The sequence below is a fragment of the Chiloscyllium plagiosum genome, unplaced genomic scaffold, assembly GCF_037043375.1.
Source record: "Chiloscyllium plagiosum isolate Xiang-an unplaced genomic scaffold, Cpla_swu_hap1 HiC_scaffold_45, whole genome shotgun sequence".
Lineage (NCBI taxonomy): Eukaryota > Metazoa > Chordata > Chondrichthyes > Orectolobiformes > Hemiscylliidae > Chiloscyllium > Chiloscyllium plagiosum.
In genome coordinates, this window is record NW_028270183.1 from 22281527 (window position 1) to 22296862 (window position 15336).

General features: G+C 43.1%; 1 protein-coding gene across 11 annotated transcripts in view; it reads left to right on the forward strand.

Moving 5' to 3' along the window:
- LOC122552175 (adhesion G protein-coupled receptor L1-like) overlaps positions 1–15336 on the forward strand; it is a 631704-nt gene that overhangs the window by 535807 nt on the left and 80561 nt on the right. For all 11 annotated transcript variants that reach the window (XM_087983422.1, XM_043694733.2, XM_087983425.1 and 8 more), the window contains 5 exons: positions 376–559; positions 2052–2174; positions 4701–4906; positions 8761–8934; positions 11394–11603. In XM_087983422.1, the coding sequence (XP_087839548.1) occupies positions 376–559; positions 2052–2174; positions 4701–4906; positions 8761–8934; positions 11394–11603 (897 nt within the window). The remainder of the gene's footprint in view (positions 1–375; positions 560–2051; positions 2175–4700; positions 4907–8760; positions 8935–11393; positions 11604–15336) is intronic.

A 15336-nucleotide genomic window follows, 5' to 3' on the forward strand; every position in this document is an offset into this window, starting at 1 on the left:
AGCAACATTGAAGAAATAATGAAATATTTCCAAGTCAGTATGGTGGTGTTCCCTTATATCTCCTGCTCCTGTCCTTTTGGATGGTAGTGGTCATGGGTTTGGGAGATGCTGTCAAAGGAGCCTGGATGAGTTGTTGCAGTGCATCTTGTAGACAGTACACACTGCTGCCACTGTGTGCTGCACTGGTCTAATCTAGCCTGGTAGAGCAGAGATTGGGACTGTCTGGGCTGGGGTGTTCTGTATGGCGATAGACTGTGCTCTCCATCATATCCCAGAGATTGTTCACTTATTACTGAGACTCCAGAGCAATGCTGGAGAGGTTGGCAACTCAATCCCAAAGTCCATGATCTTAATACAAATGTGATTTGCTTGCAGGCTGTTGTACAAACTGTCGATAACCTACTGAGACCAGAGGCTCTGGAATCATGGAAAGATATGAACACCACGGAGCAGGTTCACACAGCAACCATGTTGTTGGATATCTTGGAGGAGGGGGCCTTCCTACTGGCAGACAACCTCAAAGTGCCTGCTCGAGTCAACACCACAACTCAGAATGTCGGTGAGTATTGATGGGGGTGTGCAGTATCCATGGTAACAACAAGTTAGTGACCTATTTGCAAGCCCTGGATTCCTGAAAGGGGTGGGGTTATCTTATGATTGTTAACACTCGTAGCTCTAATCTCTTGCTTCCCCCAGCCTCCACAACCCCCACCCAAATGGGGTGGGTTAGTTCAGTTGGCTGGACAGCTGGTTTGTAATACAGAGTGATGCTAACAGCATGGATTCAATGAAGGTTCAACAGAAGGTTCAAATTTCCCAGCAGCTGAGGTTACCATGAAGGATTATCCTTCTCAACCTCACCCCTTTTCGGAGGTGTGGGTAACCCTCAGTTTAAATCACCACCAGTATTTCTTTCTAATGAGAGAGCAGATGTGCCCAACCTTCCAAAGTCATGCCTTGTAACTTGAACCCCGTTTTTGTCCTTGTTAAATTCCTTGGCATTCTTAGTTTAATTCCACTGTCTTCCTCCTTTTTTCTCTGAACACTGTCTTCCTGTCATGTGTGCTGCCTCACTTTGTCACAGAGAGATCTGTTATCATCAGACAGAACATCTTTACTGCCACACGAGCCCTGTGTCCCTCTGTGTACTTCATACGCAGCAGCCATCTGTGAATTGATTTACCTCCACTCACCACAGACTCTGTTTGTACATCCTACCCTGCCTGGACTCCGATTAATCTAATGCCAATGTCTGTTGGTATAATTGAGATCTGAAGGCTGTTTCGGACTTGAATTATCCTCTGTGCATTTATAGAGGAAATGAGAAACCTAGTCCTCTTTCCAAAGAATAACCACAAAATGTTTCTCTTTCCTCTCTCTGTCTATCTCACACTGTCTACCCATTTCTATGTTACTATTTTTCTGTTCTCTGTCCCCTTGCTTATTTGGTTCTTTTTATTGATCTGTCTCTTCATTTTGTCCTTTTTTCTGTTCCTGTCCTTTGTCCTCTTTGTTGGGATCTCTGGTGCTCTCTCTTCCACTGTTGCTCCCTTAATCTACATTGACCATTTCTCCTGTATGTTTCATTGTCTGTTTCAACTGATCATGTCTCTCACATACACTGTCTTGGTCTTTCATGCCCTCTTTTGTATTTCAAATTTTTCTTTCCTTCACCCATTCCTAACTTCTACTGTCTTTTCTTCTCACCTCTTCTCCTTTTCACACCCCTCTATCCCCATTCCCCTTTTTCATTCTGCCTCTCCTTTCTCCTCTTATTCTCTCTTGCTCTTTCTACTCCACTACTCTTGTCCTCTCTCCTTTTCTTTCCATTCCTCACTCTTCATCTCCCTCTCCACCACCCCTTCCCATTATCTCGCATGTCCCTTGCTCCACTTTCTCTCCTCTCCCTCTTTCTCCCCACCTCCTGCTCCTTTCCTCTCCTCTGATCTCACCCTCGAAACTTATGCTTCTCCTTTCACTCATTCAAACCTCACTCCCCCTTCTCCCTTCAATCCCCTCTCTATTTCTCTCTATGTTTCTCCTTCCAACAGTATTTGAAGTCTGTGTGCTCAACACTGAAGAGCAGGTGAAGGAGCTGACATTTCCAAATGGTTATCTGACAGAAAGCTTTATCCAGATCTCGCCAAACACCATCAAACAGAACAGCCGCAATGGTAAGTGTGGATACAAGGTAGACTGTATACATCTGGAAATGAACCTTCAAGCTCAGTGAGCAAACCTACATCCGAAATCTCAACCTAAGCTACAAATCGTCTCAAAACTCGCAGTTTACTCCCACACTTCAGAAATGTGTTGGCTGAGTGGAGACCATTCAGGTTCACAAAATGTATTCTCCCTTTATTTCCCCAGCACCACCACCCCATTGCAACAATAATCTTCCCAAAGCAAGGCCTCTGTATGAAGGAGGGGCACCCATTGTATTTAGAAAAGTTGTTTGTACAGTGGTAATGGCAAGAGACATAAGTTAATGCTCTGGAGATCTGAAATAAAAACAGAAATTTCTGGCAAAACTCAGCAGCACTTGTGAGGAGAAAGCAGAGTTAATATAGCATTCACAGTTGTTTGTTTTATTTTAATGCTCTGGGGGGAAATAGGTCAAATCCCATCAAGGCAGCTAGTGGAATTTAACTGTTTCTTTGAAATCTAGAATTGAAAACTAATTTGGGAATCATGACAGCTATTGACAATTGTCATAAGAGCTCACTTGGTTAACTCATACTTTAAGGAAATTGGTCAACCAATCTGACTTATGTGTGATTCCAGATAGCACATAATGTTGCTGACTCTTAACTACCCTCTGAAATCCCTCTCGAACCACTCTATTCAGGACCATTAGAGATGGGTGCTAAATTTTCGCCTAGCCAGTGATGCCAACAAACCATAAAAGAATATAAAAATTATTATGGTTGATCTGTTAATCGAAGTGCAATTCCTCCTCCTTTGAAAGACCCTTCTGACCTTGTCACTGTTATCCAATCATAAAAAAGGAGACTAAGAGAACCTTCTCTCTAATTTCCCCAACCCCACCCTCAGCACACTCTCAAATCCTTCTGGCTTGAGTATATGTCTCTATCATTTGCCTGAAGATTCCCTCCATTTTTTGTCTGTCTTCTGTATAGACAAAGACAATGATTGTACAGCTATGAACTGAGACCTACAAACACTGGTACTCTCACCACAGACCCTCACAGAGCAACAAGTGAAACATGAGGGCAAGCAACTGGAAGTCTCACTGGCTGGCAACGGGCAGTACCAGGTCCTGGCAACAGTTGGCCCCAACAATCAAGTCTCTTGGCAATGGACAGCCCTGGATACTGACAATGTAGTCATGGCTACAGTCAGTGATGGGAATGGCAATCTTTGGTCCCAGCTAGTGATCATCATGGCAACAAGCATTCCTTGACCCTAGTAACAGGACATCCTGAATCCTGTAAATGGAAAATCAAGAAAATTGGCAGTACCTGGTCCTAGCAACTCATGGTCATGGCAGCAGGGTAGCCCATGGTCCCAGTTTCAAGCAGCCATAGGTACTGGCACCAGTCGGTCACAAGACCAGGTTGTCGTTTGAGCTCCATGAGGGCTTGAGAGCTAGACGGCTGAATGATACTGGGGGTAAAAGGGTTTACATTGCAGAAACTTGGCTCTGTTCCCTCAAGTACAGGCGATTGAGAAATAATCTAATGGTACATTTAAGTTATAAAGGCATTTGATAAATCAGATAGAGAATGACTTCCTGGGCGGGGTGGTATGTTCAGGGGTGTGGGGTTGGTGGTGATGGTAGGGTGGTAAGGGTTGAGTTCAGTACAAGAGAACATCAACTTGACATAAGCGCTGAAGTAATGACTGGAAGGAATTCTTCATACAAAGACTAGTGAAATATAGAACATGCCCCAACATGCCTGGACAACAGTCCAGTGACGAGGTTGGGGGCAGGCAGGGTGGAAGTGACAGAGGATGACAAATGACAAATTTCAAGACCAAGAGAGAGAGTCTTTGTTGAGTACCATGGAATGTGGGGTGTAGTGACTGGTTAATGGAACCATGGGACAGATCAGCCAGGATCTTACTGAATCACACTAAATTAAAAATGATATATGACACAAAAATAGGCCATTTGGCCTAACCAGTCCATGCTGGTGTTTATGTATCTATGACACTTTTTACCTTCTGTCATCATCTAAATCTCCCATCATAGCCCTGTATTACAATCTCCCTCATGTGGTTGTCTAACATTCATTGATACTGTTCATTTGAACAACCCCCTGTGGCTGCAACCTCCACAGTTACTCTCTGGATAGCGACACTTATTTCCAATCTTGCTATTGGATTTCTTGATGACCATCTTATAGTGATAGCTTCTAGTCCAGCTGTATCCACTCGAGCAAAACCTTGCACCATTGTATAAGACCCAAATGGTCACCCCCTCAGCCTTTGGAGAGCACTGACAAAACAAGCTTGAGGGGCTGAATGGCTTGTTCCAGTTTCTACAAAGAGCAAAAACGTGACGGAAGCACACTTACATTCCCTGGGGGGTGAGTTAGAGGGGGAAGCACAGTAAATGTTTTGGGGGTACAAGAACCTACTGGGTAAAGAACAGATTTAGCAAACAGTCCTGAAAGTTCATTCAAGCCTCATTGAACCAACTAGGACTCACTGTTACCTGCTGTTGTTTCCCACAGGGGTTGTGAAGGTGGTGTTAATCCTGTACAACAACCTGGGCCAGTTTCTATCAACAGAGAATGCCACAGTGAGAATGGGCACAGATGTCAGTAGCCAGAGCACTTCCATCGTCGTCAACTCTCAGATCATTGCTGCTTCCATCAACAAGGAGTCAAGTCGGGTCTTCCTCACTGAGCCAGTGATCTTCACCCTGCAGCACCTCGATGTAGGTATCCTGGCAGACTACAGGGGACAGGCTAGAGCAGTTAGGAAGACACTGGTACTTTGTTTCAATCGCCCATACAGTCCACCATATTTCTTTAGTATTCTCTCTCAGGATGTAGACGTCACTGACTAGACCAGCGTTTATAGTCATATAAAAATATGGAACAGCCATTTAGGACTGAGCTAAAGAGAAATGTATTCACCTGGAGAATAGTGAGCCTGTGGAATTCACTGTAACAGAAAGCAGTTGAGGCCAAAACATTTGATCCCTTTAGTCCTAAGAAGTATACCCAACTCCTTCTTGAAAACATTCAAAGGGTACGGGGGAGATTACTGTGTTGGATGATCAGTCATAATTGTATTAATTGGTGGAGCAGGCTGGAAGGGCCCAATTGGCCAACTCCTGCTCCTAGTTTCTGTGTTTCTACGTTTATTCCCTAATTGCCACTTCATGTGGCAGTGGAGAGCCCCCTTCTTAAACCACTACAGACCATCCCCAGCGATACTGGAAAATATATTTCCAAATCAGGATGGTGTGAGTCTTGGAGGGCAATTTACCAATGGTGACAATCCCATGTATATGAATATGTTTCTATGTTATAATGGTTGTGCATTTGAAGGTGATAGGAGCTTTGATGATACACACTGCCGGTACTGAGTATTGCTGCTGGAGGAAGTTTCTTCACTCACTCTGGGTCAAAATTCTGGAAAGTTCCTCTGCTGAATAGTACTGGGGTTTCCATACACTGAATGAACTGCAGCAGTTCAAGAACGCAGCTCACCATCACTTTCTCAAGGGTAATTAGGGATAAGCAATAAAGACTGCCTTAGCCAGTGACACCCACATCTCATGAATGAATGAAACACATTCTATCAATGTAAACATTTTCCTTCCTGCATGCCATTCTATGTCCTATCTGGTTTATGAGATAACACTTGCACTAATCTATTGGTACCTTGTTCTGAATTAATGCATTAGCCAAGATACATTCTACATTATCTTGTGCTTTAAGCTAATCCTGCAACCTGCACTTTGAAATACTGGTCTGGAGTATCTTGGGCTGTGGGTGTCAGCATGTACACTGTCCCTGAGGCTGCTCACTCCTTCCCATTGAGTTTGGCTCTTCAACTCCTTAAGGACTGTAACACCCCTTATTTACATCCATACACTGTGGTCTAAGACCTCCATCTTCATATACTCATTTTAGACTAGTGCCTTCTCTCTTGTGGATCTCAGAGGCATATCATCAGTTACATCATTGTGATATATGTGAATCTAATTAAATCACATTTTGTCCTGTCGATCTATCTTGCACTATGACATTTCCCAGCAGGTTCAATACAATAGAGGTCCTTGCCTCTCACAGGCATGCATTTTTCCAACAGTATCTGGGCTTTTACTTTAGTTCAACTCATAACATTCATACCATCAAAGCAGAAGGTTGTGGATTCAAGCCTTACTGCAGCCCTTGTTTGAATGATCTGTGCTGACAGCTCAGTGCCATTCATCAGGGTTCCATGTTCTGCTCTGTTAAGCTGAGGCCTTCATCTACCCCGTTTAGGTAATTGGAAAAGATCTCATTGATGCCATTTGAAGGAGAGCTCGCGACCAATTTTCAACCCTCAACCAACATTTTCACTAATCTGCACAATCACTCCAAGAGTCTGCATACCACAATCAGTGTGCCAACACCATTCCTAGCAGCAACTATCACTTTCGGAAGTCAATGTCATGCACAGACTTCACAGGTCCCTGCAGAAGAAAACAAAATTAGAGGGAACAAATCCCTAAAGCAACTAACTGGTCACTCAACTCCCCACTGTTGGGATTTTCCCATGTCAGCTGTGCTACCATGCTTATTTATCTTGGTGTCACACTTGATCCTGAGATAAACTTCCAACCTCATATTCACACCATCGTCAATCGGATTATTTCCACTTTCTTGTCATCCTCAACCTCACGTGACTCAGCTCATCTTCTGCTGAAATCTTCATTGAAGCCTCTGTTGTGTCTACACTCAATCACTTCTGGCTCATCTCCAACATTCTACCCTCTTCAGACCTTGAGGCCATCATAACTCTGTCACCATGTCTTAACTCATAGGAAATACATTCCCCTTCCATTTCTATACTCACTGACCGATGTTAACCCACAATCCAGCAAGTTTGATTTTGAAACTCATTATCAAAATCATCCAAATCCTTGGTCTCTTTGTCCCACAGCTCCCTGTGGTATGTGCTCTCCTCTAGTACTGGTCCCTAGGTATCCCAATCATAATCTTTCCACCAGTGGACACTATGAACCTTAAACTTCCTGGGGCCCTAGCTCTGGAGTTCCTTCCTTACATCTCTCCAACAGCCCCCTACATCCCCTTCCAAACACACATTGCAGTCACAGACACAGACACAGACGCGCACGCACATATATACACACACACATACACACACGCATACTGAGCGACATAAATACAGACACACCTCTACATTGCACTCCTCCTTTCAGATACTTATTAAAACCAAGCTCTTTCAGTAATCTTCTGGTCCTCTGACCTAATCTCTCCTTACAGTTCAGTGTCATATTTTGTTTATAATGCTTCCATGAAGTATCTTGGGATGTTTCTTTGTGTCAAAGGTATTACATGAGTATAAGTCCTCATAGACTATATGCACAATATGCACATTTTCCATGAATACTAACACTGGCAGTGAATAACAAGGATGTTTGAGGCTGACATTCTATATGATATGCAGTCGGTTCTAATATAACGCAATAGTTCAGTTCCCGTGCAATCTCTTGTTATAAGAAAATCGTACAAAGGCCACACTATTTAAACTAATGGGGCCAGAATCGCGTTACTACCAATACAGGTAAGGAAAGTTCAAGTTCTGCAAGTAATGGTCTAAATTCTTTAATTGCGTTAAAGCCAACTCATGTTGAAGTAACACAAGCTATAACAGAACCGACTATACTGATTGGGAAAGGCAAGACAGCTGATGGTACTCTGTAGAATGGAGTGAATGGGAAGGGATGACAGGCTATGGAATTCTACAGCATGGAGTGAATAGAATTATAAAATCCCCACAGTATGGAAGCAGGCCATTCAGTCCATCAAGTCCACACCTCCCCTGTGAAGAGCATCGCACCCTGACCCACCACCACAGGAAAGGGATAAACCGATGGGATTTTGTAAGATGGGGTGAATAGGAAGGGAAACAGCCTATGCGATTCTACAGCATAAACTGAATAGGAAGGGGAACAGCCAAAGGGATTCTGTAGAATGGAGTGAATAGGAAGGGGAACAGCCTGTGGGATTCTATAGTGTGGAGTGATTAGGAAGGGGATGTGTGTGTGTGTGATTTTATAGGATGAAGTAAATAGGAAGGGGGACAGCCTATGACGTCCTATGGGAGGAGTGGGATTCTATTGGATGGAGTGAATTGCAAGAGGGGGCAGCCTATGGGATTTTATATTATGGAGTGATTAGAAAAAGAAACAACCTATGAGATTCCACGGTATGGACTGAATAGGCAGGGGATAGAGTCTGTGTGATTTTATAGGATGGAGTGATTAGGAAGGGGAGCAACCTATGGGATTCTACAGGATGAAGTGAATAGGAAGGGGAATAGCCTAAGCGATTCTATAGTATGGAGTGAATGGAATGGCTATGAGATTCTATAGGAGTGAATAGGAAAGGATAAGAGACTCTGGAATTCAACGGATGGAATTGATAAGAAAGGGTAACAGCCTTTCTAGGATTCTAGGATGGAGTAAATGGGAAAGGCTTGGATACACACTGATATTTTGTGTATTTTTTTCGGAGACCCAACATTTAGCTGATATCTTTGCTCTTTCAGTCGAAAAACCACTTCAATGCAAACTGCTCATTCTGGAATTACTCAGAACGAACCATGATGGGGTTTTGGTCAACACAAGGTTGTCGTCTGATAGAGAGTAACAGAACTCACACAGCCTGTGCCTGCAGCCACCTTACCAATTTTGCAGTGCTGATGGCTCACAAGGAGATTTTGGTAAGTGGCTCTGTGACATTTGATCATTCCCTTTAAATGTAATCTTTTTACCACTAATGCAGGTATCATTGGCTGGGCCAGCATTTATTGCCAATTCCTAAATACCCTGGAAAAGTTGGTGGCAAACTTAGCTTCTGTAGTCCATAGAGTGTAAGTAGGACCCACAAATGCTGTTAGAGAGGGAGTTCCAGGATTTTGGCCCAGGGTCATTAAAGGAACAATGATATATTTCCAAACCAGAATGGTGAGTGGCTTGAAAGAATGGAGTGGTATTCCTATGTATCTGCTGCCCTTGTCCTTCCAGATGTCTTAGTGAGCTTGCAAAGCATATTGCAAATGGCCCACCCATATTGTGCCCCTGTGCGTTTGTGTTGGAGAGAATGGATGTTTGTGGATGTGGTCCCAATCAAGTGGGGCTGCTTTTCTCCTGGATGTTGTCAAGCTTCTCAAGTGTTGTTGGAACTGCATCCATCCAGACAGTATTGCATCACACTCCTTGTGCCTGGTAGATGGTGAATTGAGTTGGGTGTTAGGAGGTGAGCCACTCACTGCTGGATTTCTAACCTGTGAGCTGTTTTTGTGGGCACAATTCACACTTGGGTGTTGGTTCATGGGGAACAGGCAACTTTCCATTCTAGCAGTTTCAGAGGCTTTGAAAGCTGACTACACCGAATGCTAGCTAGATAAAAGTGGTAGGGCCGAAGGGAATAAATGAACCAGTCGGGTTTTTCTGACAATTGAGCAGTTAACACTCTTGGCACTGTCTCACAAATCCCCAGGTTTACTAGATTCAACTTCACAACTTTTCATAACGAGGTTTGAACTCATGACCTCTGCCATAGTTTTATGTACAGTTTCGGTCACTGGAAGCTGTTCAAAGAAGATTGATTCCGTTGATAAAGGGAATTTTATAAAAGGAAAGTTTGAGCAGATTGGGCTGATATTTATTGCAGTTCAGAAGAATGAAAAGTGATCTTATTAAAATGTAGAAGATTGTCAGAGGGCTTGGCAAGTTAGCCCTAATGCAGACAGAACAGATGCTGAGAGATTCTTTCCTCTCGTGAGAGAACCTAGAACCAGGAAGCTCAGTTTCAAAATAAAATAAGTTACAAGATAAGGTGGGAGAATTCAAAACGAGGGGCATATTTTTAATGTGAGAGGAAAAAGATTTAGAAAGGACATGAGGGCAATGTTTTTACACAGAGAGTGGTTCATTTATGGAATGAACTACCAGAGAACTGGTGGATGCAGGTACAGTCACAACATTTAAAAGACATTTGGATAAGTACATGAATAGGAAAGGTTTGGAGAGATATGGGCCAAACACCAGGGACTAGTTTAGTTTGGAAGCATGGTTGTTCCAAAGGGTCTGTTTCCATGCTTTATAACTATAAATTTGGAAATTAATTTACCACTTTTTATGCTCCATCCTTATTTTTTGCAAAGTTATGTCAGGTTTAAGTGGACAGAAGGAGGCATCGTGGGTACTGTCCCTACTTCTGAGCCAGGTTCAAAACACTAACTACGGTTCTGAGCTAAGATATGATTGTAAAAGTGTACAGAAACTAGGAACAGGAGTTGGCCCTTCCTGATGAAGGGCTTTTGCCCGAAACGTCGATTTTCCTGCTCCTTGGATGCTGCCTGACCTGCTGTGCTTTTCCAGCACCACTCTGATCTAAATCCCATTGGCCCTTCAAACCTGCTCCACCATTTACTATGATCATTGGTGAACCTTTATTTCAGTTCCATATTCTCACTTTCTTCCCATACCCCTTGATGCCTTTAAAATCTAAAAATATGTCTATCTCCTCCTTGAATATACTCAGTAATCTGGCCTCCATAGCCTTCTGTGGTAGAGAATTCCACAAGTTGACCACCCTCTGAGTGAAGAATTGTTTCCTCATCTCAGTCCTAAATATCCGTCTTGTATTTTGAGACTGTGAACGATGGTTCTGGACTCCCCAACTAGGGAAACATCCTCCCTCCAACCCAGTCCTTCAGAAATTTATATGTTTCAACCAGACTCTCTCTCATCCTTCTAAACTGATGAATCCTTGTGTGCTAGATAGTATGGTACTGAGCTAACATGACACAGGCACAAAACTCAAAACTCAAGTAACAGAAATACCCAAAACGAACCAACTATCCCAGAAGCTAAAGATGCCCAATGGTGTGGTACTGAGCCAGAGGGACCAGGCAACTCTGGGTTGGGGAAACTAGAGGCTTAGTTTGGATCAGATCCTTGTAAACCCTTTCACCCAATGTATTGCTGAAGGGAAGTATTATTTTAGGCACTATTGGTAGAAAGTAGACAAAGAAATGATGTTAAAAATCTCTATGGACTCAACCTGTTCAGGAGCTCACTTTACTTTTGGTGTTTTCATGGGCCTTGCTGTTACTAAGTGTCTCCTTTATGGCCGTGTTGACTTATTTCACTGAGATCCCTCTTTTCCCCTCAGTATGAAGACCGAATGCACAGGTTGCTGCTATCTGTTATCACCTGGGTGGGCATCGTCATTTCCCTCGTCTGCCTCACCATCTGCATCTCCACGTTTTGCTTCCTTCGAGGAATTCAGACAGACCGCAACACTATTCACAAGAACCTCTGCATCAACCTCTTCATTGCAGAACTCATCTTCCTCATCGGTATCAACAAAACTCAGTATCAGGTGAGTGCCTCCAGTTCCAAGGACAGAGTTGGGAGCAAGAGTAGGTGCAGGTCAAAGGGTACACATGACTAATAAGGCCCAGGGAGAGTTAAAGATCATTTGCAAAGTTGGGTTTCAGATTTTGTTTTATTCTTGTACAGTGTGTGGGCATTGCTAGCTGGTCCATATCTATTGTCTGTCCCTAATGGCTCTCGTGAAGCAGTGCTGAACTGTATTCTTGAACTAATGATGTAGAGGTGCCTGATAAAGGAGCAGCACTCTGAAAGCGAGTACTTTGGTGCTTTGTGATTTTCAACCTCCTGAACTAATACAGTCCAAGTTGTAGGTACACCACAGTGTTGTTAGGGAGAGATGTCTTGGATTTTTAAGCCGGCGATAGTGAGGGAGCAGCAATACAATGGCTCAAAGGGGATCTTGCGAGCAGTGGTGTTCCCATGCAGTGCTGTCCTTGTCCTGATAAGATGGTCAAGAGCATGGGTTTGGAGAGTGCTGTCTAAGGAGCCTTGGTGAGTTGTTGAAGTGTATCTTAGATGGTACACACTGCTGGAGGGAGTGGATATTTGTAAATCAAATAGGCTGCTCTGTCCTTGATGGTGTCAAGCTTCTTATTGGAGTATTCCATCACGCTCCTGACTTGTGCCGAATAGATGATGGAGATGCTTTGGGGAATCAGGATGTTATTCGCTGTAGTGTTCCCAACCTTTTCTTGCTGTTGTGGTTCAATACCATCTTCTCAAGGAAATTAGGGATGTGTAATAAATACTGGCCCAGCCAGAGACACCCACATCCCATGAATGAATGTTTTAAAAGGCTGCTATATTTATCTGGTTAATGGTTAGCATCAACCATCAAGATGTGGATAGTGGGGGTTTCCTTGGTGGTAGTGTCATTAACCAATTGCAGGAGATGGTTAGATTGTCTCTTGTTGGATACAGGTCAGGAAGGAACCTCTGTTGTTTGAACTCCTCCTTGGAGATACCAACATTTGTTTGGAATCCCTTCTGTTGTGAGAAATTCATTAATTACTACAATATCTCTAAGTGGGCCCTAATGAAGACTTTCCAGTGTCCCTAATGTCCTCATAACCTTAAGCAGTCAGAGCCAATTGAATTGGGCCTAGGTTAGTTAAAATCAAACTTTGAAGTCACAGCATGTATTGCCAACTGGTTGTAGCCAGATGAACTTTCAGTTTTCTGTAGCATCAACGTAAATGTCATGAGGTTCCCCTCACAAATCAAAACTTAAAGGAATTACAGCACTCAGCAGCAAAACTTTGACAGTTCTGAAGTGTCATATTAGACACTGCCTGGCTTAGCCATCATTAGTTATTTATCAAATGTGTTTAATTATGTGTAGGTATGGTATGTTAGATTACTTACAGTGTGGAAACAGGCCCTTCAGTCCAACAAGTCCACACAGACCCACCGAATCACAACCCACCCAGACCCATTCCGCTACATTTACCCCTTCACCTAACACTACGGGCAATTTAGCATGGCCAATTCATCTAACCTGAGGGAGGAAACCCATGCAGACATGGGGAGAATGTGCAAACTACACACAGAGAGTCACCTGAGGCTGGAATTGAACCCAGGTCTCTGGCGCAGCAGTGCTAACCACTGTGCCACCGTGCCACCCACATTAATTGAGGTTTTACTTGAACTCCTATATAGAGATGCTTACTGAAACCATGAAATGGTTGACTTGTGAGGTGTACGCTTGTCGCATTTCACTCTGTAAATAAATGTAAGGATGAGTAAAGATCGGCTTCAGTTGCATCCTTCACAAACTGGCCTTCTGGGGTTGTGCAATGGTGACCGTGGTTGCTGATGTGTCTCATCAAATCTGTCTGTTGCTAAGCTCAGTAAATGCACAGGAATCTGTTGTTTTCACACATCGTTGCTTACAGCGAGAAATCTGCAGCAAAACAATGACATATTTTGCTTTGATATGATTTTAAATGTGGTAACTCAGTATTAAAAATAACATCAGCCATCTGTGTCTCTGACACTTTTGATGGAAGCTCCCTTTGTTCTGCGGAAATGTCAGTCTGGGGGTGGCCGATTTGCAAAAGCTGCCAACAAATAGGCCCTGTCACCGTCAGATAGATCAAGAGTTTGTGCATCTAAATGTTCAACTGTGCAATCGATCTAGAGGATACATCAAACTAGCATTGACATGTTACTCACTACAGCTGTCTATCCTAAGCATTCTTGTATTGCTGTTTACTGTAGAAGCCTGGATCTACCAGAGAGAGATTCAATGCTTAGTGCAAATTCTACATGGGTGGGGGTGGCAGGGGAATGCTTTCAAAAAATGTAGCTCCAACTTCAGAAGAATCCAGCTCTTTCTCTGGATAGATTCCAGTGTCGGGGGGTGTGTCATTAACATGGTCATCCCTCAAGGCTCATTTCAATATTGGATGGCTGTCTAGATCCATCATTAAACACTGAAAATGTTAGAACCTTGGTTAATGATTAGGGATGGGTATTCCAACTCAGAGATTGGCTACAATGCTGAAAGAGGCTGTTCAGCCCATTGTCTCAATCCCAGCTCTTTGAAGTAATGGCTCACCAAGCTCCCCACTGCCCTCCTCCGCCTTGTTACATCCGTGGCCCTGCAATTTCTTTCTTTCTCTCTCTGTCTCTCTCTCACACACGCGCACACACACACACACACACCTCTCTCTCTCTCTCTCTAAATAACTATCCGATTTTCTCTTCAATTGGATCTGCCTCCAGCCCATCTCGGGCAGTTCATTCCAGATCCTAATTAAACCCCGCTAGGGGGTTTTAAGTAAATTAAATCTTTTTACCCTGCCTTTTTTTGCTGATTTAAATTTCAAGGGGTGGTGATTTCAGAAATCACCAAAGTTGGACTGCGCTAAACAATGTTTGTGCTTAAAATTGTGTATTCTTTTTATAGCTGTTACATAGAGAGTTGAGCCAACAAACCAGTGCAGGAACTACACAAACAAGGAACAAGAGTAGGCCACTCAGCCCTTCGGCCCTGCTTTACCATTCAGTAAATTTTAATCTCAACTCTACATGTCTGCATATCCCCAATAACATTCCATCATCTTGACCATCAAGAATCCATCTACCTATGCCTTCAAAATATGCATCCACTGCCTTTTGAAGAAGGGAATTCCAAAGTCTCTCAATCCTCTGGAAGGAAAAAAACTGTTTCCCCAACTCTTTTAAATGGGACCCTCTTATTTTTTAAGCATGACCCCTAATTCTAGATTCTCCCACAAGAGGAAACATCCCTTCCACATCCCCCACCAGTCAACTTCCCACAGAATCTTATTTGTTTCAACTAATTCACCTCTCACTCTTTGAAACTCCAGAGAATATAGGCCGAGCCTCTCTGGCCTTTCCTCATAAGGTTATCCGCTCATTCCAGGTATTAGTCTAATAAACCTTCTCTGAACTTCTAATGCACTAATGTCCTTCTGTAAATACAGTGACCAGAACTGTACACATTACTCCAGATGCAGTCTCACCAATGCCCTGCCTAACTGAAACATAATTCAATTTTCTTTGTAATCAAACATTAAATTTTATTAGCTTTCCTGATTACTTGCTGTACTTGCATACTAACCTTCTGTCATTCATGCATAAGGTGACCTATACTACATACTACCAAGTAGACCAATGCACAGTTTTCAAAATAATGTTTTGTGGGCTCTGAGTAACATTTACAAACTAAGATTTAATGCCCCAAAAGTCCA